Source organism: Nanorana parkeri, unplaced genomic scaffold (genome assembly GCF_000935625.1).
Source record: "Nanorana parkeri isolate BGI_ZX_2015 unplaced genomic scaffold, ASM93562v1 scaffold986, whole genome shotgun sequence".
Classification (NCBI taxonomy): Eukaryota; Metazoa; Chordata; class Amphibia; order Anura; family Dicroglossidae; genus Nanorana; species Nanorana parkeri.
In genome coordinates this window covers 145,981-173,496 of record NW_017307254.1, presented here as the reverse complement: position 1 = coordinate 173,496, position 27,516 = coordinate 145,981, and the positions used below count along the sequence as shown (strand labels likewise).

The 27,516-nt window shown below is 42.6% G+C and overlaps 2 protein-coding genes across 2 annotated transcripts in view; one reads left to right on the top strand and one right to left on the bottom strand.

Annotated features, from left to right (window-relative positions):
* Positions 1–9,659, top strand: part of EYA3 (EYA transcriptional coactivator and phosphatase 3) — a 54,367-nt gene extending 44,708 nt beyond the window's left edge. The window contains exons 14-18 of the mRNA XM_018566884.1: positions 1,281–1,441; positions 4,504–4,618; positions 5,329–5,450; positions 7,082–7,182; positions 8,828–9,659. Coding sequence (XP_018422386.1) covers positions 1,281–1,441; positions 4,504–4,618; positions 5,329–5,450; positions 7,082–7,182; positions 8,828–8,908 — 580 coding nt within the window. The 3' untranslated portion in view covers positions 8,909–9,659. The remainder of the gene's footprint in view (positions 1–1,280; positions 1,442–4,503; positions 4,619–5,328; positions 5,451–7,081; positions 7,183–8,827) is intronic.
* A 6,941-nt stretch (positions 9,660–16,600) lies between these two features.
* Positions 16,601–27,303, bottom strand: XKR8 (XK related 8). The gene is made up of 3 exons (XM_018566882.1): positions 26,676–27,303; positions 20,085–20,290; positions 16,601–17,277 (listed from the first exon to the last, which is right to left on the bottom strand). The coding sequence occupies exons 1-3, from the start codon at positions 27,290–27,292 to the stop codon at positions 16,601–16,603; spliced, it is 1,500 nt and encodes a 499-aa protein (XP_018422384.1). The 5' UTR covers positions 27,293–27,303.
* Positions 27,304–27,516: the final 213 nt, after the last annotated feature.

The following is a 27,516-nucleotide window of genomic DNA, read 5'->3' as shown; positions in this document are numbered from 1 at the left end:
TTTACAGAGTGTTTTGGGGCGCTACATTTAACTAAGTACATGCTTAAGTGATAATAAGTTGCGCTAATGTCGTGCAACATAAAAATTTGCAACTACCACAGTTTTATTTTACAGGGTCTTGGCTTTCACAAAATATATAATGTTTGTGGGTTTGAAGTCAATTTCAGGCTTAAAATGTGGATTATATTTGTTAAACAAAAAGGCCTTGGTCCTTAAGGGGTTAAGATTACCAATGGCCCCATACTAACACCACAGTACCCAAAATCAAGTTACATTCTTTAATTTGTTTGTATTCTGAGAAAATTTCACAGCTATGCATGTAAGGGCCTGTGTCAACGGGCTTGGGCTTGTGTTGATGGCATCAGTTTTAAATCAGTTTGGTGTGCTTCTGAGATCAATCAGAATTCAACGACAGCTGCAGTTGACCTCCTCCTGACATGCATTTGACTTGCTCCATGGAGGATTTGCACTGTTAACTTGTATGGGACTGCAAAATCCACTTGAAAGTAACAAGAGCCCATCGCTACAGTCTCTAAAAATCTCCATATGCAAAACACATGTTTTGTGCAAGAATACAAATGAGATTATTTGAGCATAATTTGTTTCACTATATTTTAGAAGGATATAGGGAAGTGAAATATTGCAAACATTATAGAAGCATTCATTTTTTCTAGGAATTTATATTTTAAATCCATGTGGTATTTCTTAAAGCAACCTTGTCAGTAAGTTAAGCAAATTAAACTAAACCCACCTTTTAATAGAAGGTAAATTTGTGGCATTCTGGTGACCCATGTTCTAAAACTCCACTGCATTACAGATCTCTTTATTACAGAGCCTCTGCAGGTAACCAGCACTTCTGGGCGTGCAACCTGCCAGTAGGTGAAGCTAATTTAAAAGAAGGTAAATACATGCATTCTGGTGGTCCATGTCCTAAAACTTTGCCACGTTACAGATCTCCAGCACTTCTGGGTACATTAAATACCTGCTTCAATGCCACATGTTGTGGTTCCTCCCGTAGTCTGCTTTCTCACTACAGGGCATAGGAGGCAGGAGGAACTACATTGCATGGTGGAAGAGTAGGTATTGACACATCCATGAAGTGTTGAATACCTGCTGAGGCCAAAGATGTTTGACTCAGTGGGGTTTTAAGACATGGGCTGCCAGAATGGTAAGTATTTACCTTCTTTTACAGGAAAGTCTTGGTTTACTTTGCTCCACTTACTGATAAGGTTGCATTAAAACATTGTTTGTTCCCATTTGCTTTCCTTTTTTCCCCCCAGCAATTACAGCTTTGCTACCGATGGATTTAATGGGACAGCAGGAAACCGAAACCTCAGCTCCAATAGTGGTGTTCAAGGTGGGATGGACTGGATGAGAAAGTTGGCATTTCGATATAGGAGAGTCAATGAGGTTTATGAAAAATACAAGATCAATGTTGGAGGTGAGTGAACGGTGTATGATGTTTCCGTATATTACATAACAACCTTCTCATGCATTTAAATGGTAACATTTATTAATGGTATCAGAAGTGTGTATGTAATCAGCATAACCTAGCTTGACTTTTTACTTTTGACGGGTTTATATTTATGGTCGGTAAATGTGTTTCTTTATAGTTGTGGAAGGGGAACCATTAAATCAATTACATAACTCCAAAAAGCATTGTGTTTATAGATGTATGCAACCAATAAGAAAAAGCAGAAAAAAAGGATCTGGATATAATGGTGGATTGATTTTTCCTATTAGACATTGAGCAGATCATATATTCTAGAACTGTATGTTCTTAGTAAAGGCTCTTCTTTTTTTTTTTTTTTGTCACTTCACTGATGGTTATCACTTTGTTAGATTCATATTATGGAAGATAGCTTTAAAGAGACCTGTCAGCATAGAAATGTGGAAAATCCTTTCTTAATGATACATTACTGGACACGGGATCTTCTGATACATGCCTGAAACTCTGTTCTGCTGTAAATCCTGGACCTGCAAACCTGCCAAGCCCCACACAATGAGGGGGTGACCCCATTATCGGTGTTGGGGGAATGTGTGGTGGCATTTGCAGCCATTTGATCCCAGGGCATCTCAGATGCTTGGGTCCAGAACATCATGTCCAGGGGCTACAAATTAGAGTTTCCATATCTGCCTCCACCCTGCTCCATGCTATCCAGCTTGCCAATCTCCCTGCAAAGGTTGGTAGATCCCCACTTAGATCTTCAGCAGCTCCCCTCTCAGGGGTCACATTCCCTGTTCCGGAAGAGGAAGGGGTTCAATGGATTCTTTTCAAACCTGTTTACTGTTCCCAATACATTGAAAACACTCGCCCCATGCTGGTTTTAAAGATCCTCAACAGATTTGTTTGTGTTCAAAAATTCGGCATGGAATCTGACAGGTCATTGCTTCCCTTAAACCCGGGGATTTTCTGACCTCCGTGGACATTAAGGATGCCTACTTGCACATCAACGGCTTGGCTATTGAAGACCATGTCCTGAGGGACAGTGGTCTAGTAATGCCTATGCTCTTAAAGCCTAGGAAGTCGACTTCTTGTAATGTCTGCCATCACATCTGGAAGCCTACTTTGCATGGTGTGAGGCTAGGAACTTTCATCCAGTAAGTACGCTATGGGATGTATCCGGTCTTCCATCCAGTCTGGATTAGCATTTGACCTTAAGTACTAGGAATGCTGCGATACAAGCATCGGTATCGGCGGTGATACAGAGTATTTACATGAGTACTCGTGCAAATACTCCGATACAAAAAAACGAGTATCTGTGCCGTGTCCGCCATCTTCAAGGACCCGAAACCGCCGCACACAGGACCTCCATAGCGTCTTCAATGAAACAAGATGGCCACGAACTCCTCCTTCCAAGTCCTCAGTCATCTGCTCCATTCTGACCTCTTCTCCCGTTGATTGGCCGATTTGGATGATTGACAGGCTTTCTCACCAGTCAAGAGCTGTAGTAGTGACTGGTGAAGAAGCCTGTCATCAGCCAATCAGTGGGAGAAGAGGTCAGAATGGAGCAGATGACTAGGCTGTGACACGGAGTGGCTGAAGCAGACGGAGAAGACGACACAGCAGGTTAGTACTGCAGCACCATATATACCAAAAAGATAAACCAGCTAACGAGTGGCTGGTTTAAAAAGGGTTAACAGAGAGGGTCGGGACAAGTATTCCAATTACAAAAAGAGTATTAGATAAAATATCAGTTTTGGACAAACATCATATCACTAACTGGTTTTAAAAAAAAAAACTAAAAAGCATGACATACAATTATAAATCTTCAGGTATGCAGATGTGTTTGTATAATGTGCTCTTATTCATATATGCTAATCAGCTGACACCAAAGGATAATACGTTTTCTTATTTGAAAAAATGTGACCTGTCCCTTCAAGAAAAAGTATCGGTAATTGGTATCGGCGATTACCCTGGCTATTCTTTTCCAAAGACCAATTGCTTCTTCTTTGCACAGTGTGCTGCTCACATTGTGTCGTCCTGTAATTCGCCCAGTGACTTTGAGATCTCAACCTGGTTCTGTCAATTCTCTATTCTCCTGTCTACCCTCACTAACAAGGTTGTCTTCCTCGGTGCTGTCCCCTCTGCGAGGAGAGTTCTCTGAGTTAGCAACCTTATCCTGTAAAGAGCACTTCCTAGTCTTACATAGAGATAAGGTTGTTGTGAGGCATAAGGCCTCCTTTTTTCCCCCAAGGGGAAACTAGGATCATGTCCTTTCCCGTCTCTGTCCTACTGCAAAACATTTTTGCGATCTTTCTCTACACTGTGGTATGTATGAGCTGTCTTAGTCTTATCTCATGACTACAGCAAGCCTCGGGTTTGCAGTAAGTAATAAGGAGTGAATCATAGGAAAACAGAGCGAGGGGAACCTAATGCTTGCTACAAAACTGCAGCTTGCTGGGAGTGGTTATATAGGGCTTTCCTTGCAGCTTTGTTTGCCAGTGTGAATCACCTGAAGGCAGCTACATAACCCATGGTCTAAGACTCAGAGGTCAGAATTCTTTATTTCTATACTTATTCTAGGCAAGTGACTGAAAATGTAGTGAATCCATAACATCAGTATCACAGCCAGAGAGCTAGGATGTTCAGGAGAGGTTAGAAATGACCAGCCTATTTCTGCCATGAGAGGTTTCCTTTTTCTTCATGAGGCGTATGTTACTTGAAAGATTTACAGGTCAGTGTATGGCCATAGAAACTTTGGGGATTGTGTATTTCTGAAAACACCAGATGTCTGGAGCGGTTATCTTTTACCGTGTATCAAGCATGCATTAAGCCCAGGAGCCAGCACTCACTAAACAAAAACAGTTTATTGTCTCAAGCAGAACAGAGTACAAAACGTCAGCGAAAGGAGTGAGTTATTATGCTGTCAGATTCAAAAATGCTGCTTGAGGGAGTGCTTATTTTCACTAGATGCACAATAGTGTTTATAATTGGCTTTCCACAGACTGTCTTTATTTGGTTGTTGAATGTATTTGATGTTTTTTGGATTTGTGTCACAGGATTGCTCAGCCCACAGAGGCGCGACTCTCTACAGAGACTTCGAGATGATATAGAGGCATTGACCGATGGCTGGTTAGGAACGGCTATGAAATGTTTACAACTCATCCAGGCAAGGTAATTGGAAACACATTTTATGCTTTCTGTACAGAATTCACATTATTTTGAAGTTAAAATGACACTGATTTCAGGAATTGAATCTTAAAAATGTATTCATGTACCTTTTATCCATTAACGATACTGGACCTTATTCATGCATCACTTGGCTGTAGATCCTCAAATCATCTCGGAATTGGTGCTGACACTGTCCTTCCTTCTGGAGGGTGGCTACTTTTCTTCCCCATGGTCCTTGAGTGTGTTGTAAAGTAGCCACCACTCCAATCTCACTCCTGTGATGGACTAAAACTTCAATACAAATTGGTAAACTTAATGTGATATTTTAGTCCATCACAGGAGCGCGCTTGGAGCGGTGACTACTTTACAACACTCACAGAGATCATGGGGAACAAAGGTAGCCACCCTCCAGAAGGAAGGACAGTGTCAGCACCAATTCAGAGATGATTTGAGGAGCTACAACTGACTGATACACATATAAGATACATTGTTGTTAATTGTTAAGGTACTTAAATGCATTTTTAAGATTTAACTCCTGAGTTTAGTGTCACTTTAAATCTAGCAATGAGCTTCTCTTATTTGCTCCATTGTGATTTTTTTTTTTTTTATTATACTGTTGGAAGCATTTTGTTATATCTGCTAAATAAATGCAACTGTTTTATCATGTCTGAATTGCATAGCTGATTATTTAGCACACTGTTTTTATTTTAAAGGAAGAACTGTGTTAACGTTTTAATAACAACAACACAGCTGGTTCCAGCTCTGGCTAAAGTTCTGCTCTACGGATTAGGAGAAGTGTTTCCAATACAGAACATATACAGTGCCACCAAAATAGGTAACATGACACAGTGCTTGAGTCGTGATATCTTCCTCAAAGTAGGTCTTATTGTTTGTGTCTTGTCTTGTTCCACACGATATATATGACTGTACAGCTTTAAAAAGTGCCATTGGTTTTTCACCGTGTTTTTCCCCCCTAGTAATGACACCAATCTGTGCATTGCTTATGGTAAATCTATAGTGTGTAATTGACGAGCTTTTAGTAATATAGCAAGATGGTGATTAGGATAGGATTATTTTTAATGCAAATTTGAAATTGTGCCAACCTTCCATACTTTTTTTAACTTTTGTTTACAAATTAAAAGTATTCTTAACTGATGCCCATAAATTATGTGGAGTAGATACAGCTTCTATTGACAGTAGCTTCTTCCCAACATAATGCGAACTCCTGTTCATAGAAGTCACACAATGAAAATCAAAATAATTGTGTCAGACTTTCATTAAGGAATGTTTTCATACACCTGACCATTACATGTGTATGATGACATTCAGTTTGAAAGCCATGGAGGTGACCACCTTATGCAGAGGAATCCGCCTCCATTCTTTTAGGACAGCTTTCCACATGTTGGGAGTCCATATTTCAGACTTTCAGCCAAGAGAGCATTGGACGACACGACCTGGCATACAATCAACATTTCAGTTCATCCCAAAGGTGTTCAATAGGGTAGAGGTCAAGGCTGTGTGCAGGCCACTTGAGTTGCAGCACACTAAACTGTTCATGTCTTTACATAGGAGACACAGTCATGCTAGAGCAGAAAAGGGCCTTCCCTATTCTTTTTTCACAAAGCTGGAAGTGCATAGTTGTGTAAGATGCCTTTGCGGTAGCTTTAACAGTCTCCTAAAATAGAAAAGTTAACTAATTCCATTGCTTTTGAAATGGAATGTCCAAAAAATGTACATTGGTGTGATGGTCAGTCGTACACAAACTTTTGGCCATATAGTCAGGGCCGGATTTACTCTCTCTCTGCTTCCCCAATGCCAGGTTCCTCAATTCGCCCCCCCTAGATGCAGGCTGCATAGACGTGATCTTGGTGACATCGCTGAGATCACTTGTACAAATCAAGCGGCGGCTTCCCCGCTGTACATTTAGCTCCGCTTGCCCAAAGTAGGGCTAAATGTAGAAAACAACTACCCGCCCGCCACCGGAAATTACATGATCTCCGATCTGTTCCCTGTGTCCTTCAATGAACGGAGAGAAAAGGATTTTACGGTGAGTACCAAAATCCTATTTTCCCCAGTGTCGGGAGATAGGAATTTCACCCCCCTGCTGCCCCAAGGCCAGGCCTTGGTTGGCCTTGTGGGAAATTCCGGCCCTGCATATAGTGTGCACCCAGGAAAACTATGGTTTCTCATTCATCATCATGCTCTGTACATGGCAGTCATTTTTTTACCCCAATTTTTTTACTGAAGCCCTAAGAATAAGCCCTAAGAAATGTTAATCACTGCAAATGTATGAAAGCAATGCCTCCTAATCTAAAACTCCTAAAGTAAGACTGGTAGACCTAATTTACACTTACACTGTCATTTTATTAGGAACAGTTGGTTCGTGTCAGTGATGAGGCCATATTTGTCCACTCTAAACCAGTGCTTATATAGTGATAAAAAGATAACATTGGCCTTTACTTGCAGGAAAAGAGAGCTGCTTTGAAAGGATAGTGACAAGATTTGGGAAGAAAGTTACGTACGTGGTGATTGGAGATGGCAGGGATGAAGAAATGGCTGCCAAACAGGTATTTAAGCATATTTATTGGCCGTGAAAGTGCTTCCTTTTACTTTGCTGATGTTTTTGCTACGGGATGTTTTGTTTTGGAGTACATTCTTCAATAGTCACATTTTTGTGTGTGTGTGTTTTACATGCTCAGTTGTATTGTTGTTTTGGGGGGTGGGTGTGTTTTACATGCTCAGTTGTATTGTTGTTTTGGGGGGTGGGTGTGTTTTACATGCTCAGTTGTATTACTTGTTGTTTGGTATTGTAAAAATTCCATATTTTAGTTTCCTAGCTGAGGTTCTGTAAAAACACCCAGTGAACGTTTTTAAAGAAGTACTCTAGACAAAACTTTTATTAACCCTTGCAGTGTATATGTTTGTGTTTTCACTTGCATCTGCATCACTTGTTCTGCTTGATGAAGAGGATCCTGTGAGACCCCGAAACGAGTGCTATGTTTCATGCGTCAATAAATAGACGCAATTGATTTGCTATTTGGAGTGCCGGTGTCTATATATTTCTGCATGTGATTGTGACAGTTGCCATCCGTCGACAGCCTCATAACGCACTTTAAAATTTTGGAGTGCGATGGGTTCATGGACTGTAGCCCCACTTCAAGGGTCATAAAAGTTTTGCTTGGAGTTCTTCTTTAAGCATATTAAATACGAATAGAAGGGAGGGAAAAGTTTAACGGTACAATATTACCATAATTTTTATTTATAATTCTTTAAAATGCATCCATTTATTTTCCCTAACTTATTAGGTTAAAAATCCATTGCTCTCTCATAATGTACTATGGCCCATATACAATATTTTACACAAGTTTGTGTCTATAATAAAGTCATATGAGCATGCTGCATACAGAAGTTCACAGGACAAGGTCTGCTTCTTGTGTAATTACTATAATGCAAGGCTAAACCATTGTGTCCCATTTTGGGTAGGTATCCGCATGAAGATTTAACAAGTGGAGAAACGAACATGCTTCTTTAAAAGTGAAATAGATGCATCGTAATGAAGAAAGAAAATGTATTCTTTCTATAAGTTGTAATGATTGCAATAATGTGGGCTTTGTGCATTAATACTAAAAGACACTGTAACTTTAGTACAAATTGTAGACGCACCTGAGCGCAGCCCTTCTGCTCCACCACCTACCTGTCTCCCTGTTCCAGTGATGTAAACTGAGCGTCCCTGCCCTAAGCTCTAAGCTGCACTGCCTTTCTTCTATAAGAGTCCCCGCTGGATTCTCCAAATCCTGAGCATGCATGCCATGGCCCCATTCATTCCTATGGGAAGAGCTGTACTTTGAAGGCCCACCAGAGGCTGCCTTGAGTACTCCTATCCAAAAGAAAGAATGGGACCATATTGTGCATGTGCAGGATAAAGAGCGCCTGGTGAGACCAATTTAGGAAGAGTGGCTGTATGGCGTGGGGCTGCAGCGTGCAGTAAATATCACTGCAATGGACAGAGGGTAAGTATTTGACCAAGTAGGTTGCGCTCAGGGGTGGGGGCATGCCCGAAAGAATAACCTGTGTCAAAGGCACAGTTGTACTTTAAAGCTTTTCTATAGAAAGTCACTTTAGTGGCATGTGTATTTTTCTGAGTTCAGTTAAGGTTGGGCTGCTTATCTTTCACATTGGCCATCTCTGAGTTAATTCATTTTATTCTTACAGCACAACATGCCTTTCTGGAGAATCACAAACCACAATGACCTCATCTCTCTACATCAGGCACTGGAGCTGGACTTCTTGTGAAAAATTCCAGGAAAGCATGACTTAGTATACAAGCCCTCCAGATCAGCAGGTGCCTCACAAATGAGAGTCCAGGTGGAGACCAAAGGCACAAATGCTAGATCTTATAAACCTGCATCTATCTTGAAACTTTCCAAGATGAAAACGCTTTCAGTTTTGGCCTTCATGGAGGAAAAACCATTTCAACTATCCAGCCCGTCAGAATACCCTATTTAGCTTCTACATCCCACCTACCTCTCATTTTCTTGCCAGAGAGTTTCTTCGTTTTTTTGGTAGATAACTCTTTAAAGTCCCACCTACCTCCTCTTGTACAGACTGTCTTCAGTTTATTTCAAGGCCAACTTCTGGTTAGTTGTAGGCTGTTCCTCCTGTACCAGTAAATACATGTGTAATGCTATAAGCACATAAGGAGCAGCTCTGCTTATCTAAGACCAGCCATAACATGTAGCAATGAATCATAATAATGTATTGCATCTTGATGTGAATGAAGTAACCAAGACTTTTAAGTAGGGATGGATGGCTTCTGCATCAAACTTTAAATGTCCTCTCCTTTTAATCAGAGTATGAACAGCTGGGTCAGTCGGTGTACATTTTTTGATTTTTTTTTTTTTAACAGTATCCCAAGTCATAATGGCTTGCCTTCATTATGTCTCATTGCCATTCTGGAACTCTTGAAATACCTCGAGGGAGGGGAAAAAAGGCCTCCATTATTATACCTTTTGAATCTATAACTTATTAAAGCAGTTTTCCTTGATATGTTTCCCCTCTGTATTCGATCCCAAGCAGAGATACAGTCGTATTATGAGATGCAGTTTGTGGTAATGTTATGCAAGTATTCTCTTTCGTCAAACGCAGGAATAAAATATTAAACCTTTCTAATTTGATAATAAAGGCAAATGCAGCAATCTCCTCCAGTGTTATCTAAACTTGGGTCCAACGTGTCCATAACCATAATAATCTTTCCCATGTCTAAGAATTTTTTATTTATTTTTTTACAAAAAAAACGATTTCTTTTTGCAATATTTTCTGACATTTTTTTTTCTTCTTGATTTTGGGCAACAATACCCATTATAGGAAACCTTTCTCAAGAAGTGGGTTGTACTGGGGGTAGAAGGTCCCTGTTGAGAGCACTCTTGCCCAGCAATCAGACGGCTAAAGCCCTGCCATCTTAAGTCAGCCCTGTTCCCAGGAAAAGTTCCTTCGTCCCTCCCAGCCTTCCACTTCCAGATCCTATTGGGCTCACAGCTCATACATAGTGCCTTAGGGCTACAGACTCCAATTCGTTCACAGTTCCCAAGCAGAACAGGGATGATCAACCCATCCTGGATCAAAACCAATTTTTATGGGTCTGCAGGTTCCATATGGCTACGGTGTGCTCTCATTGTCTCCAACAGGGAGGTTTCTAGGTGTTGGTGGACATTAAGGATGCCTACCTGCATGTGCCATTTTTCACTTCTCACCAACGCTTTTTGTGCTTTGCTCTGTAAAAAAAATTATCATTTTCAATTTGTGGCTCTACCTTTTGACCTGTCAACAGCCGAAAGTGGACAGTGTATGTTTACCATGGTGTCAGCTCCAATTCTTGCCCTTCTATAATCCCAGGGTTTTCATGTTGTGGCCTCCTGATGGCTCCGTCTGCACAGAGCCTGATGGAAGATGTCTAAAGGTCAATTCGTATATTACAACTGTTCAGTTGGGTCCTGAAGCTCCATGAGTCTTCACTGTAACCAACCAACTGGTTAGAGTACCTTCCGGCTCCTCCTGGACACATCCCAGGGCAGGATGTTTCTGCCCCTGGATCAGTTACTCACTCTGTGCTCACCAGCGCAGGATGTTCAGTCCAAGCAACGATCCTCGGTGAGATTTGCGATTAGGGTTCTGGGGCTTATGGTAGCCTCCTTTTGAGGCAATCCCCTATGCTCAGTTTCAATCCAGGCCTCAATAAATACGCATTTTGGCAGCGTGAGACAAGCCACCTTCTTCTCTAGACTGCCCCATGTGTCTGTCAGCCAAGGTGGGGGATCTTTCTTTGATGGTGGATTCCGACTCGCAAAATCCTTCTTTCCTCTTCAGTGGACAGTTCAGGTGACAGATGCCAGCCCGTTGGGCTGGGGCAGTATTCTAGGGGTGTTGGCAGTCCAAGGGACCTAGTTGTCGAGGAAATCCAGATAGTCTATCTGGGTTTGGGAGCGATTTGCTTCTCGTTTCTGCACTCGATGCATCAACTGTAGAGGCTACTGGTCAGGGTTCAGTCCGTGGCATGCACCAACCACCAGGAGGAACCAGAAGCTGCGATGCACAGAAAGAAGCAGATCTGCTCTTGTCTGGGGTATAACTTTACGTTGCAACCTTTTCTAACATGCACATCCCAGGAGTGGACGATTGGCAGGTGGACTTTCTCAGCCGACAGTGGTTAGATCTGGAGGAATGGTCTCTACACCCCAGAGTATTTTAGAAGATCTGCCTTTTTGGGGATGTCGGACATAGATCTCTTGGCATCCAGACTAAACAACAAGCTTGGATAGGTTTGTAGTCCGATCCAGGGATCTGAAAATGTTCACAGTGGATGCGTTAGTAGCTCTGTGTGATCGGTTTTCTCTGATCTTTGCCTTCACTCCGTTGAAGATTCTTCCTCATCTGCCCCACTGGATTGAGACGGAGAGCATCCTAGTGGTCCTTGTTACTCCAAAATGGCTAAGAAAAGTGTGGCACGCTGGCGGACTCTAAAAGACCACTTCTAGACCGTGTAGACCAGGGGTAGCCAAACTCCGGCCCTCCAGCTGTGGTGGAACTACAAATCCCATGAGGCATTGTAAGATTCTCACAGCCACAGACGTGACTCCCGGAGAGAGATGCATCTTGTAGTTTCACCACAGCTGGAGGGCCGGAGTTTGGCTACCCCTGGTGTAGACCTTCCTGCTTCTTGGTCACTGGCTTTCACAGCCTGGCTGTTCCAGCGCTGGTCAGAGGTCTACCAGACTCTGTTACTCCAGCATTCTAAGTCCTGCAGGTACCATGGTACACCTTGTGGACTTCCTGCCCTACAACTTTGCCTGGTGTGATTGGTGGAAGTTTCATTCTCAGACTTATGTTGTGGGATGGGTGTTGTTTTCCACTGTGGATTGGATCAACAGTTGGCCTAGAGTACTCTCAAGGGTTAGATTTCAGCCATAGCCATCCTTTTCCAGTGGCTCTTGCCCTTGCACTCCTTGGTAATGACCTTTGTTCATGTGGCTCCTTCTAGACACACTCCAGTTCTGCCTTGGGACCTCCATATGGTTCTTTCTGATGTCCAATGATCTCCATTTCAACCTATTGGGGATATCCTGTTACTGGCTCTTAGGGGCGAGGTTATTTTCCTTGTCGCTCCACCTCTGCTAGGAGAGATTTAGAACTGGGTGCACTCTAATGCAAAGCTCTGTTCCTTGTTCTGGACAGGGATGAGGTAGTTCTCAGGCCAAAAGATTCAATTTTGCCTAAGGTGGTGTCTATCCTTCCATATTAATGAAGAAATCAGGTTGCCTTACTTTTGGCCATCTCCAAAACATCCCAAGGTGGTGACTCCACTGGTCCAAGTTTATCTTTTAGTTACAGCTTTTCTTTTTCTGACAATTAGATTCTCTTTTGCTTCAAGAAGGACCGCTCAAGGGGCTCCAAGCATGTCGTTCCACCCTTTCTAGGTGGATTAGACAGGTCATTGTGCATGCTTAATCTGTCGAGTAAATATTCTGCCTTTCCCTGTAAAGGCGCGCGCCACTAGATCTGTCAGTGGCTTTCAGGCATCTGCGTTGCAAATCTTTAATGCCACCGCCTGGTCTTCTGTTCACAAAGTTGGTGTACAGAACTCCAATAGAAATGTCACTTCCTACTTCTGTGATTGGCTGACTGATTTTCCCAGAAGTCTGCACTAACATACACGTATCATTTTTTGCATCCCTTGAAAAAGGAATTTGATCTTAAGTGAGATACTTAAGAGTTAATTACTACTAAAGGGATGCTGATACTGCACCATTCCCTCACAACACATGAAAGCCCAGCAGCTGGTAATAAACCCAGACGTCCTCCCATTCTGGAATCAGTTTGGAAAGGACACGCTGCAACAGCTTTGTTTTCAGAGCAGAAACAGGTAGGAAATTACAACTAAGTTGGTTAAAATTATTACAATGTACACAGATTACCCAGAGAGGATTTACTTTTTTATTTTATTTTCTTCTATCAACTAAAGAAAAAAATTATTTTCTTCTCCACTCTGGCCCTCCAGCTGCGGTGAAACTACAAATTCCATGATGCATCTCTCTCCAGGAGTCATTTCTGTGGCTGTGAGAATCTTGCAATGCCTCATGGGATTTGGAGTTCCACCACAGCTGGAGGGCTATAGTTTGGCTACCCCTGCTTTAAGCTGTCAATGCACCACTTAGATTTCAGTCTCTTTCACTCTCTTCACTGCTGACAAAATTCGAGCTGTGTGTGGCCCTGCTGACACCACTCTGTTCAAGAAAAGTACGTTTTTCAATCAACTTTTGTCAAAGGAACCGGGTCAAAAATCGTCAGAGAACCAATGACTATTCTGACAACTGCAGGCGGCAGCTTCTAAAACACAATAGCCTGGCATGGAATATTCCCCCATCCGTGCAGTCCGATATAGAGACAAAATGCCTAGTGTATAGCAAACGTTAGTGTTATTGTAGATAAGAAGTTCTATTCTATACTTTGTCATGTTTATAATGCTACTAAAATGATGTTTCTGTTTTAAAGTTTTATGAAGTTATTTGCAAATTACATTAGGCATTTTGTTTTTGGTGTTACGTGTTTCTGCAAAGGGGCTGAAAACCAAAAAGTTTGATTGTTTAAAAAAAATGGTTTTAAAACAAAAAAAGCCCCCCAACTATTTTGTTAATCTAGTTTTGTACAACCATGACAGAGAGAGATGTAAAATACATGTATTATTTGATTTATTATGCAAAAGGTTAACATTTTACAACAGTTCCTTTTTTAAAAGTGTTTGATTTCATAAAAATACTCTCATGCCAAGCAGATGGCTGTATAGAGCTATTGTGTAAAATACATAACAATTGTTTCATGGATTTGGGTATAGCCCAGTGTGGTAGGTCGAATCACCTTCCTGGTAAACAGATCTGTTTAGAACTCAGTGGGAGAAGTCTCCCTGCCATAGTTTCTGTTCCTGCACACAGGGAGAGTGTTACATTGGAAAGTCCAGTACAAATATATCTCGAGTCCCTGGAGAAAAAAAAAGAAACTGGATGCATGGACAATACAACAGCTTATTACAGAATATTGTGTTAAAAAAAAAAAAAAAGCGCTACTGCTCTAGGCCTTGCTCTGTATGATGGGCAGTTCTGAACGTGCAAAGCGCCAAATATTCCCAGAGAGTGTCAGAGCTTGCCTTTTACTTCCTCACTGCCACACATTCTTGGCAGCCCAGTCACTATGACTGGCTGCCTTGCTTACTAATAGGAATGTATGAGCAAGCTATGTAACATCAAGGAAGTGGCAAAGCTTTGCTGGTTCAGAACATCCCAGCCTATGGCCATGCAGTAAGCAAATAAAACCATTGCAGATGTGTGTAGCAGCTCTAGGCACAATGGAGTGTATACATATTACCTGGACAAAGCAATGCTACTGCTTAGTCTCCAAAACATAAAAAAATAAATATAGCATTTGGCTGGCCTTGCCCTTTAGGAATATGTACATTTTGGTTACATAACAAAACCTGTAAAAATTACAAAGGCAGGTCTTTTTTTTTGCCCACATATGAACAGCTTGTGAGAGATGTGACATCCACCTAAATGGAAAGCCCACTTCAGGAGTCATAAATAAGTGCCAATAGCTGCATTCATTACAACAATCTATATTGTGTACAATGACTTAGAAGCAGCTGGCCACTTGTATACCTTGGAGAGACATTTTCCATCTTGTGCAGTGTACATGTGGCCTTAATACAGAATGAATGCTACCTTTTAACATCAGACAAAATCACAAATCCAAATGTGTAACTAAAAGACATGTACAGTAGTACTGCAGCATATTTTTAAGGCACCTTCAAAAGCAGGGACTACCTCCGTTCCTAATAAGCTTAAGTTATAGCAGCAACTATTGGTATTTGTGTAAAGGACAAAACTGCAAATCCGAGTCTTTAGTTTGTGGGGGTATCATAGCAGTCCTTCCAGCACGGGCCTTACTTCTAGGACCTAGGTCTATTTTAATCTAAAATAGGAGATAATCTTAATGTAAAGAGTCATTTTGGATGTCACTTTCATAATTTGCTCACCTGCTATGACATTTTAAGAACTAAATTTAATATAGTTTTGTATATTCTTCCTCAAGAATCTGTTTCTTGAGGAAGAATATACAAAACAAAGCACAATTAGCATAATTGAGACATGACTAGTGAATGATATCAATTACAACATAAGCCAGCTACAGACTGAATTGTTTGATGAGATCAACCACAGGACTGGTAATGGGATTAAAGCAGTGATGGCTGTGCTGCCCTATAAAGTAGGGAGCACAGCATGCAACAAGCAAATATGGCTTTATATTATAACATATTTTAGACAGTCTCGCATATGCATGCAATCTCAACAAGCCTTACCAACACTTCATACCAGAGGGGAAAACATTCTTTATCAGCTGAAAATGTTAAACCCAGACAACAGACTTTTCTAGCAAAGGAAACCTCCAACCTCTCAGAGCCTCCAATCTGATTCTGCAAAACTTGCAGCCACAATATGTGAACCACCCTGCCCACCTAAATAATAACATTGAAAGACAGTGGGGAAAAAAAAACTTCAAATGATCCGATTTCCATTTACAAATGCACCATATGGATCTACTTTGTATATATTAAATATGTAAACAAACTTTTAAAATATTTGACACACTGCTTAATATTTACTTATTTGTTTGAAGAACACTGATAAAGGATTACACCCGGACAATGTGAGTTAAAATGTTGGAAAAGGACACTGATCATTAAACCAGAGAAACTGAATTTGTTTGTCAGCTCTAGACATCAAAGACAAAAATGTTTCACTTGCATGAAATATCTGAAGGTCAAGGTTAACCTTGCAAATATTAGGATAATCTTTAGGGATCATGTCTACTGTACTGTATGATGATAAAGAGCACATAAAAATCAGATTTTAGTTCTAGGATGCTGGAGGGATTAACTACTAGTTAAGTGCTAGTTCCTTACGTCTCGAACTCCCTGCTGGAGTTCCTTGCAGAAATAATAATCTGCCGCTGTCCCAGTCTTATTTTCCATATTGTAAAAGAGATGACTAATCCAACAGGAAGAGAGAGACCCCTTGTCTTGATGACAACTACTTTACCCTCTGCCTGCCTTTTCGTGGGCACAGCTTTAATCGATCAGTTCCTCTTCAAGACCTTAGTGAATGCCTGTACATTAGTTTTTAGCAGATGCAGAGGTGCGCACCTACGTCAACACCTTACTACAAATGGCCTATGAATACACACAGACCCTGCAATGTTTCTGCACACTTCATCTTTTCTAGGTGTCTCTTGAGTACATACTCCATACTCTTAATGAGTCCAGAGATTTGATTTCTGAGCTTATGCTGCTCTATAGAAGCACATATTTAAGCATCCGAGGTAAGATTAATAACGTAGGTCACATGCTGTAGTGTTTTAATGAAATCTCAGGCACAAATAACGCTAGCAATTTTGCCGTGCTAAGTGGACCATTCGTTCATTTTGTTTCCAAGACTTTATCTTTTCTGTTGGTGTAAAGATCCTGTACGTTGCATCTCTAATGCCATCAGGTTGATCATAGTACTTTTCTTTGGTCACATTGGGGTGGACCCACTTGTAATAAACCACCCTTAAGAGGAGACCTAGAACGGTAAATAGTACAGTTATCCCAATAACGGCACTTTCATACTGATCCAAGATGGATGGAACCCTCAGATACATCCACGACAAAAGAAGTAACGCAGAATCTATGGTAATAAACACATGGTAGATAATACATCTGTAGACTGTTCTTCCATCAGCTATGTTAAACCATGAGAAGTAGAGTATAGCAGCCACCGTTGCCCTGTAGAAAGGTTCCAGGCATCTACTCTTCATAAAGTCTGTTTTCTGCAGACACACCCATAAGAAGAAGCCAAGCCACACACCAACAAAATGCAGAACAGTCATCCAATGAAAAGTGAGAGTAAAAAGAGTGATGCACATGATACGTGATGAGATCAGGAAAAAATTCCACACAAAGTAAATGATTGAAGATGAAAAGTTCAACTTTTCTTTGTCTTTTAGAAACAGTCTTAGTGATTGGTGGTAATCCAGGATTGCCCAGCTAATGCATATGAATGAAATGCCTATGCTGAAATCTGAAAAATATAAAATAAGGTTAGCTTGTATTTTTCAGCTTACGGGAATAGAAATCAGAGTAAAAAATGTTTTTGAAACTAGAAAAACTATGTATGCAACATTGGGAGCACTGAAAGTAAACATTCTAACTTTTACTACGCAAAACATCACTTGGTTTTAAAAGGAAACGGGCCAAAACTTGAAATATATTACTGCCTCTCTCTGTTCCCTCTCTGGGATGTCTTACAGCAGTAGGTATGATGACCTCCTCAGCACTGCTTTCTACATCTTTACATTGAGTGTAGGGTGCCCCAAGCTCACAGCATGTCCTTGTTTTTCCGGGTTTGATCATGCTGGACATTTTGGGACTATGCCCCTTCATTAAACTCTGATAAAACTATTATGTTAGGGCTGCCTAGAGATTCTGCTAATCTGTGCAGGGACACAGGAAGGCTGGAAGTGATTAAGGGAGGAGGCTGAAAGCAAAACCTTAGCTTTTAGACCTTGAAAACAGCCTGGCCCCAGCAAAGCTGACTCCGGCTGTTGTAATGGCGGGCATGAACAAACTGCATCAATAAGGGTAGCAATGGTATCCTTAAGTTTTGAGAGAAAAATAAATAAAAGTTGGGGTTTGCCCTTCAGTTATATTCAGGGGCAATCAAGTCCAACGTTTGGATTTTTCCTTAAGCCTTAGATCGCAATGGAAGTAAATTACGTTTGGGTTCTATATTGATACTTTATTGTAATACAGGCCTGTTGATTTCTATTTCTCTCAAACCAAATTAAAAAACAAGTTAACATTACAAAATGGTTTACATTTACATTACAAAGAAAAATGAGTGGAATAAAAGTAGTGATAAACTCCTACTAGGCCAAATCCATGTCCTGTGCTATATTTTCATCGTGAGCAGTAGCCTCCACTCTAAAAAGCTATCTGGCTGACCTTGCCTCTCAATATAGAATGTCTTCTTTGTTCTAAACAATAACTAGGCTTTACTCCCACAATTTTTTTTTAGAAAAATCTACTCTAGGAAGAAGATAGACTTCTTGAACCCTGTAGCCACCTCCATTTTTTATCAGTGGTCGTCATGGAGGATTACAACTAGTGAAAACCACATACTTCCCCTCCCCACAGGTGGATATTGCAGGCGAAGGTAATGAGGGGACATGGTTAGAACCTCAATGGATGTCTAAATCCAATCCCTGTCTGAGACTCCCTCCCATGCCAGGAGTTACTTCTGGTCCTGTCCTATTTAGAAAGAGATAGGAAAACAGGTGTTTTTATAGAGTGTGAAAAGTAAAGGGTCCCTGAACTCATTCTGCCCTGTCATATCAATAGGACTATTATTTGCATCTAGTGATAAATGAATTCACTTCTTTAAAATGAATTAAAGCTGAAGTTTAATCTGCTCATCTGCCTTTTTTTGGTTTCTCATTTTCCCCCACATCAAGATCATGACATTTTAAAGTAAAACCTTTCTGCTTTCATTACATATCCTTTATGAGAGGCAGTGATTTTATCACTAGGTCTCTGTGCTTCTCTTTGTGGTACAGAAGAATCTTGGCAGGTGGGAGGGACCGGAAAGGAGGCTGTACAAAGCTTCATGAAAACATAAGAGCGCCCTAAGTTAATAATCCTCCCAAGATCCTTCAGCCCTGATGCAAGCCGGGGGCTGGCCCTTAAAAGGGGTTGTGTGAATATCAATATTCCTTGAGGAGTGTGTCAGTCTGGAGGAATGGGCATCCCTGGGCAGGCTGCATTTGCAAGCAGACTCCCCTCAGTAATGCCAACATGTGATGCTGAGCCTTGATGTGAAAGAACTGAAATCCAATGAATGAAAGTGGGGAGGCAAAAGCTAGATGATGCTGAACATCTTCCACCTATGAAATGAAGCAAGCTCTATGTGACTTGCTTTGAGAAGCTCACAGTGTGCAGTGAAATCGGAGTAAGCACTTTCAGTACAGGAGAGGTGCTCGTATAACTGTGCATGACTGAAGGGAAGGCTGGAATTCAACGTTCAAGTGTTTGTTTAAAAATGAAGCCTCTCTTGTGTGTGCTAGTAAGCTGCATATGCCAAAAACTCCCTCCTCCCTTTCCAAGCTTGTAGATGGATATCTGCTGGAGATTGTGCTGCCCCTTGTAATCTTGAATTGCACAGGAAGTTCAGGGTAGTGGAGCTCAGGGACTTGGAAGAAGCTTTTTAGAAACATGACTTGTAAGTGCTTGGATAAAAATGTAAAGAACTACTTTTGCTGGGTATCCCAATCCTAAGCCCAGATGATGGGGAAGTGTTGTTGCCACCACAAAACAATTTTTTTGTTTGATCAAATTGTGAACAATTATAGATTACTTTAGGACTCTTTTACCCTTTGGTTTGATGCCCATACTTTTCCAAACCTATGTATTGTACAGTCAATTTGGAAGTTTACAGCTATGACTATACTGACCATGTGATGTTAGTCATAAAAGTTTGACAAAAGCCCACTCAGTCATCACTTCTCGAGCGCAATCAAGTCATATATGCACATGATGAATCCATCAGCTATGTCATGAGATACTTTATGGTCTTTGGTACATTGTAATGTATTCTTTGCTATTATTATGGAGTGTTCCAACAAATAAACATTACCAGGGCTATTCACAGAAGGGTGAGAAGTTTGGAGAAGACAGGAGAAGGAACCAATCTAGGACAACATAGCTGAACTGGAAAGTGAGCTGAATTGGAGAATTTTTCCAAATCAGCTAAATTGTGCTAGATTGTTCACTTCTCCTGCTTTCTCCAAACTCTTCACCCTTTTGTGAATAACCTTGTTGTGCATTACTTACACTGAAAGAGATATATGGTTTCCCGTTGTATTATAACATATAAAACAAGGATGAGTTGAGGAGTGTTCTCCAGGAAGGTCTCTATAAGCCGCATCATGCTAAGATCATGTGTTAGAAAATAGGCATATTCCTGGTACAGGTTGAACTTTGAGCTACTTTCACTGCTTCTGTATGCAGCTATTCCCACTTCCAACGAATGTAAACACCTGTGGAGATAAGACATTGCATGTAAACCCATTATTAAAAGTCACATACATTACAGGGCAAGTTGTTCATTTAAGCCTGTACAGTATAGCCTTTGCCTTCTTGTACAGTGTAACACAGTACTTGTACCAGTTGTAATGGTGTGATTGGGGCTTCCTGTTTTGGCTCATGCAACTGCCTCCATTGTATCTGAGTAGTCAAACCCTTCTGTGCAATACCATAGTAGGACTACAGCTATACATGCCGACATACACCTACAGTATATCTCTCCTGTACATGCCCTCCACAGTGCTCACTACTCATTGACTGACAGTGCTCCGCCTCCCACCTACAATAGTTTGAAGTGTGGCAAGGGTTACTGGGAGTTGCACTCTGAATACATCAGTGGGAATGACAGTTAATGATTTCCTCAGGCTGCAGAGAAAAAGAGAAGGTAGCGGTCACTTGATCACCGACAACACACTGCATGCCATTGTAACACTGCATAATTACGGGTTGTTTTTATTTTTAATAAGACCAGTTAAAAGCAGCTGAATATGATTTATTATACCCCTCCGGAATTGTAGGGCAAATAAGAAGGATAAACTGTATGAAATAAAACAGAGCTATGAAATGGTCCGTCTATATTGATAGACTACGTAGACGACCAGCTGAAAGTGTATTTCCACTTTTGCAGCCAAATAGGGATAACACCTCATTTAGATTTGTTACAAGTTTCTCTTTCACATTGCAGAACTTCATTTGGTTTTTTAATTGCCGCTTCCACAATACGTGTTCTATTCTGAAAGGTAAGTTGTCCTCTGTATGGAGTTTTGACCTGGAATACAAGTGGGGCTGGGCGGGGTATTGTTAACAGAATTAGCTCTGTCTATACTGTGGTGGCAGACCCTGTTATCAGTTGTAAACTAGATGTGAACACTGTCTGCCCTTACAAAGGGTTAAGAGTTTTCATTTTCACTTTCAGAATAGCACATGTATGACCACAGAGGTACACTGACACATAAGAGTTACAGGAAATGAAAACGCCCATGAACATTGAAGACTAGTCATGAATGTACCAAACAATACAAGACAAATGATCTATTCTTGATTACTGGTTTCCCCCCTCAGGAAACTCAGAGAGGAGACAGCTGCCAATATTACCATGTACTGAGAGAAATACAGGGGATGCTTCTGCTTTTTTTTACTCATTGGAGATGACAGGTTCTCTTTAAAGTGACAGAGGTCTATTAGACCCCACTTCAATAGCTTTAGCTGGGGAATGACAGCTGCCTGCCAAGGCAGCTGAAAGTAAACATAGCAGGCAGTGGCTGGAAGCAATAGACAGCCTCCTATTGACTATTTTAAATTGCAGAGGAGCGAGCTTGGAGCGGTGACTACTTTACAACATACACGGGGACCATGGGGAACAAAAGTAGCCACCCTCCAGAAGGAAGGACAGTGTCAGCACCAATTCAGACATAATTTGAGGATCTACAGCCGAGTGATGCACAAATAGGATACATTTTTGTTATTAGGGTACTTGAATGCATTTTTAGGCGTCATTCACACACGAATCGGCCTGCACGTACAGTTCCGTGCTGCGTGCGGGGCCGTACCAAGCAGCTGCCGGGAAGGACAGGTGCTGCGTGTGATTAGAACGCAGCCCCCGTCTTCTTGGTCTCTCTATTGGTCTTTAAATGTAATCAGTGACTATGTGCCTATATGTGCATTGCTATGAAGTATTCACTGTAGGTATACTGGGTAGCAGCCACCCAACTAAAGGTGCAGTACCCATGTGTTTAGCACATGCTAACGCACAGCACAATGTACCACACACTAGGTGCTGGTATTGCGTTATCACATACTGCACTGCAAAGCACGCCCGCTGGGAGGTGGATTGGGGTGCCATTCAAATGAATTGCTACTCCCAGCGCACCTAACATGTGGTGCATTGTGATGTGCGATAGAGAAAAAAAATAAACTGACAGGGGTTTTACCTATTTCCTTAAAGCATATCTAAAGCCAAAACTTTGTTATTTCTTTAACTGTTAGGAGGGAGGGGCAATGAAAATAAAGGTTTAAGTAAACATTTACTGATCTCCTCCTGAAAATGTTAGTTGTGTGGCTGCTATTCTGAACTTCTGTCACTGGCGGAACTACCAGGGTCGCAGCGGTCGACCGGGCCCTGGCGTTCCGCCCGTTGGGGGGGGGCAGAGAGGAAGCAGAGGGCCCGAAAGCTTCCTCATGCTGTCCCCCCCTCCAGATAGCGCCGCTCTCTCGCCCGCCGCTCTGCATGTACGATTGGCTGTGCGGGGATAGAGAGGCACCTCTGTCTGTCACTTGTCTGCCTGGCGGGGCCGCTGCCGACACAGCAGGCAGCACATTCTTCAGCTGGGTCTGGGAATCATAATCATCATACAGCAATGCAGAATAGCTCCAACTATGCAGGACTACAAGTCACATAGATGGAATTAGCAAAATGCTTGTAACTGTATATTTACCAGGCCACAAAGGAGCAAATAACTTCTGTTCATTTTCGTGTTTACATACACCTATAAGATTAACTTCACCCCGACGTGTTTTTTCCCCCCACATATCCACTCTTACCTTTTTCACTGCGGTTAATCACAATAAACATACTCACATACCCGGAGAATCCAGCGCTGCTCTGTTGTAATCCACCATTCCACCACCGCATGCTGGGTCCCACACCGCCATATTCCTTCCTTATGTCATCAGGAGCCGGCTGTCTTCTACTAGTTCTTGCAGCTTGGCCCCCTGATGACATACCACCTTCCTCCTTCAGCTGCTGTGAAGAAGCTGATGTATTCCGGGATATGTAACATGGATATCTCAAGGGGCTTCAGGAGCAGATTCTAGGTGAGAATGGAGGCAGAGGACAGGCTGTGGTATGTGCTAAATAAAAATAGTTGGCTTTTTTACATGGCAGTGAATGGTGAAGGTGGGGTGCAATGATCTTTTATTGCGCATATTTATCAGGTAACGATTCTGAAATTCACTGCAGGCCAATCTTCCTGGTGCATATGTTGTAAATGACAGCGATTGATTCATGGCCAGAGGACAATTTGGTGAAAGTTACATTCCCTGCTTTATAGACCTCTTAGTGTTACGGGGATAGATTTATAGTGTTTGTCTGAGGATAAGCAGTAATACTTGGGGAAGCATCGATTTCATGGCACCAACAATGACTGTAGCAGTTTGTACTGCATTTGAAGTTTTTCATTTTGGCATGTGTTAGGTCTCGTTCACACCTAGGCGTATTGCATATGCGCGTCTGTCGTGCGTTTTTTTTACCGCGATTCGCTGTCGTATTGCATATGCGCGTCTGTCGCACGTTTTTTTACCGCGCACGTTTCCCAAGGCTACTTGGCTGTATCCCAATGGAAACGCGCAACAAAACGGCCCAAAGTAGTACCTGTACCTTTTCAGGCGTGGGCCGTTTTGTAGCGCGTTAGGGACGGGCGGAAATACGCCAAGGTGGGAACGAGACCATTGAATACAATGGGATTTATATTTTTGAGCGTTTTGTAGAGTGTTCGTCGAGCGTAGAACGCGCTACAAAACGCTCAGGTGTGAACGAGGGCTTAGTGTCAGTCTTGTAGAACTGTAAAACATGTTACACTGCAATAGGAGGCTACATAGTATGCAGCTAAATACTTTGTAGATCTCATCATGGAATGTTTTATCTGTCCAATTAAGGAATATAAATATATAATCAGTGACTTCCCAATACTCCATCACATGGGTACATTTGCTGTATCACAGGGAGTAGCCACAAGGAAGAATAGTACTGTGATTTATCATCATTAATATTACACTGTAATCTCATAAAAGGCCAAGCCACAAAAAGCACTTAAAGTGAACACTACTCAATGTGAAATGTCCTACATTAAAGCTGCCCAGTATCACATATATTGGAAAGAACAGCTTCTTCGGTGTCCCTCCCTGATTTAGTTTCACTTACTGAGGCTGGATTCACACTGTTGTGTAGCGGTTGTGCATTGATTCTTAATGGCACCCCAACGCACCTTGCCAGCGGATCTGTATTGCAGCACAGCAACATACTTTGTAAATACTACAGTGTGTTGTGGTGCATTGCGGGACAAAAGTTAGTACATGCCAATATTTTGCTGCGTTTTGGTCATGTAAATGAATGAGCTGCATTAACACAACACATGTTAACGTGCAGTATAACACGCATCACAACAGTGTGACCTCAGCCTTACTGGGGCCTGATTTTCCCTGACTTGATGACAAAGCTCCACCAAGTGCCATTCCACTGTACAGTGAGAGTGTCTTTACTGGCCACTGAAACAAACAATCTCACTGGACACTGGAAAGCTTAGCCATGACGTTTGAGGAAGTCGGGCCCCAGTAACAAAGTAAAGTGAAATCAGAGAGGGGCACACAAAAAAAAGAAGGTTATCTGGGTTAAAGCAGGCATCCCAAGTGCAAACCTAAATTAAAACGTTAAAATAAAGAAGCACAGGTTTGGTTGAACTGCTGCCTATACCCACCTTCCGTACACAGATCCCCTCCTGGTTGAAGCAGTACGGATCAGATGCCACCACTGTGCCATCCAGTTTTTTCCTCCATCACAAAATGACCATGTTGGTGGAATGTAAATGGCCATGTGTCTAATTACGTCAGATTACCCCGATCCAGCACGATCAGTTCCAGTGAAACGGAACTCTGTTCCATTTGTTTTTCCAGACCTGGACGGAGCTGGGGGCAACCACATGTAAACAGACACCCATCCGTTTAGATCCGGCTGCCCATAGACTTACAATGGGCTTCCAATCAGATGCACCAGGAAAACTAACAGACGGATCTGATTAGTGCGCCTGCCTGAAAGCGACCTTAGTAGTACGAACAGGCAATCGCCGACACAATGTAGGAGGTCACACAATCTTTATTGTGGGAGTTATTTCACTCCCAGTGGCCAAATGTAGTGGCTAGAGACCAAACAAAAGGTCTGGGTCAAGGGCAGCAGTTTAGTGAACTTTTTGCACAGATAACGTTTTTTCGATATCGAGTACCGATATATATTTTTTCCGGTACTCACCGATACCAAGTACCGGGGCCGTGTGCGCAGATTATCAGGAAGACGGGCGGCAGATCATGTCACGCCACCCGGCTTCCCGATTGCCTGGGAAGCCGGTGTTCTAGCGAAAGAACGCCAGCTTACCCTGCTGAAGCTGCCTGGCTTTCTGACCAATCAGGAAGCTGGGCAGCGAGCCATGAGGTGCCGTCCGGCTTCCAGGTTGGTTAGGAAGCCAGGCTGCTTAGCAACAAGTGAAGACAGCTTCCTAGTCAATCAGGAAGCACGTCATGACCCACCTCCCGGCTTCCTGATTGACTAGGAAGCTGATTTCACTTGTTGCTGGGCAGTGAGGTTTCCTGAACAATCAGGAAGCCGGCATGTGAGTCATAACGTGCCACCCGGCTTCCTGATTGGTTAGGAAGCCAGGCTGCCTACCAAGAAGTTAAGCCAGGAGGGAGGTCATAACCCACCACCTGGCTTCCTGATTGGTAAGGAAGCCGGCTCCATGCTCCCTCGGCACTGCCAATCAGAGGGAGATCTTCCTCTGACTGAAAGCTCCTGTATAAGGGGGTAAGTATCGGAGCATTTGGGCAAGCCCGAGTACTCGCCCAAATACCCGTAATCGGCACATCCCTAGTAAAGGCAAAACTTTTTCTGTAGATTAGGATAGTGTTGTAAAAGGTTAGAACCTCCGTCCGTTATTTATTTCTGTCCATTTCTACATTAGGTAGATCACTCTCTCTAATTGTCCGGATCATTAAGTCCCCATTCACACATAGGCGTTCTGTGAACACGCATCAAACAGGTGCTTTGACGCATGCACATGGAACATGTCAAAAATGTGCAAAGCGCTTGGGGTGCCATTACTTGTTATTGGTACCCCAAGCGTGGCCGAGACAGTGTGCACAGACGCACAGGATACCTGAATAGAATCTGCTACATGAGCTACTTTCCTGCGTTTGTCACACGTGCAGCACCAACTTAAATCAATGGGCGACGTGTGCCAAACGCAGGAAAAACATGTGAGCACGACGCACGTTCTCGGTACACCTTGGGGGGAACGGGGACTAATGGTCACTGGGAATAAAAGTGAGGGGAAAATAGAGAATTTTCAGTTGCCACCAGAACATAAAGAGGGGAAATCCTCCTATGGAGACATTTGTTACCGTGACAACTAAGAGGAGATTTCCCCTCACATTGTAAAGATATCCTCTCACTTCCTGTTGAGCGACAGTTCAGGAAGTGAAGGCAAATCTCCCTGAGACGCAGCAAGTAAAAAAAAAAAAGCGAAGTTAAGTGATAGAAGTTACAAAATCAGGACCATAGACAGTGCCGCTTACCTGAATGGGTACCCAAAGTGCAGTATGTGAAGGATGGTAAGACAGGAACGCGTCTGCCAAATCTTGGAGGTATAAAAATCGCTAAGAAAGGGTGTATACTCCGCGTCCTGACCATTGTTGTAGATGACAATGGCTTTTTCTTGGTGTGCTGGACTACTTGTGACATCCTGGGTGACAGCTATGGGACTTTCCTGCAGGGCTGCCGTGTCCCCATTAGTCCCTCTGTGACAAGAGGCGCTATCTTCTGACAGCAGCTTTGTGTCCGCATAGACCGCCGCATCCACATCGCACCTCTCCGGGCCCATAGACGAGGCATTGGAACACAAGTCAGCGCACTTTATACCATTCTGTTGTGTGTGCTTCTGTTCTGCAGCACCAGCTTCAGCCCCCCACTCCCGCCAGTCCGCCCAGTACCATCCACAGCTGAGGAGCTGCAGCACACATGAGGACAGGAGATACAGGCCGAAGTGCACGACAGCAAGCACCGTGTCCCCGCCCTTATAGTACTTCACGGCGCTCCACACGTCGGAGCCAAGGTCCCCCAAGAAGGCCACCGTCCCCCACAGTGCAAATACCAGGTCCAGCAACCGGTAGTGGGGCGGCAGGCAGCTCGGCATCCCGCACTCCGGGCTGCCTGGAGTGGTTGCGGCTGTCAGCCTGGACGGGGGCGGAGACAGTGCCTGAGGCGGTAGATTAGAGGCCCAGACAGCCTATTAGCATCTGTCAGGCGGGTATTGACCCTTCTAAGGAGTAAATAACAAACAACATAGACTGATGCCGCTGCTTCGTTTCACAATAAGCAGTGACTGGTCATTCCGGTGGTCATTGCGATGCATTGGTC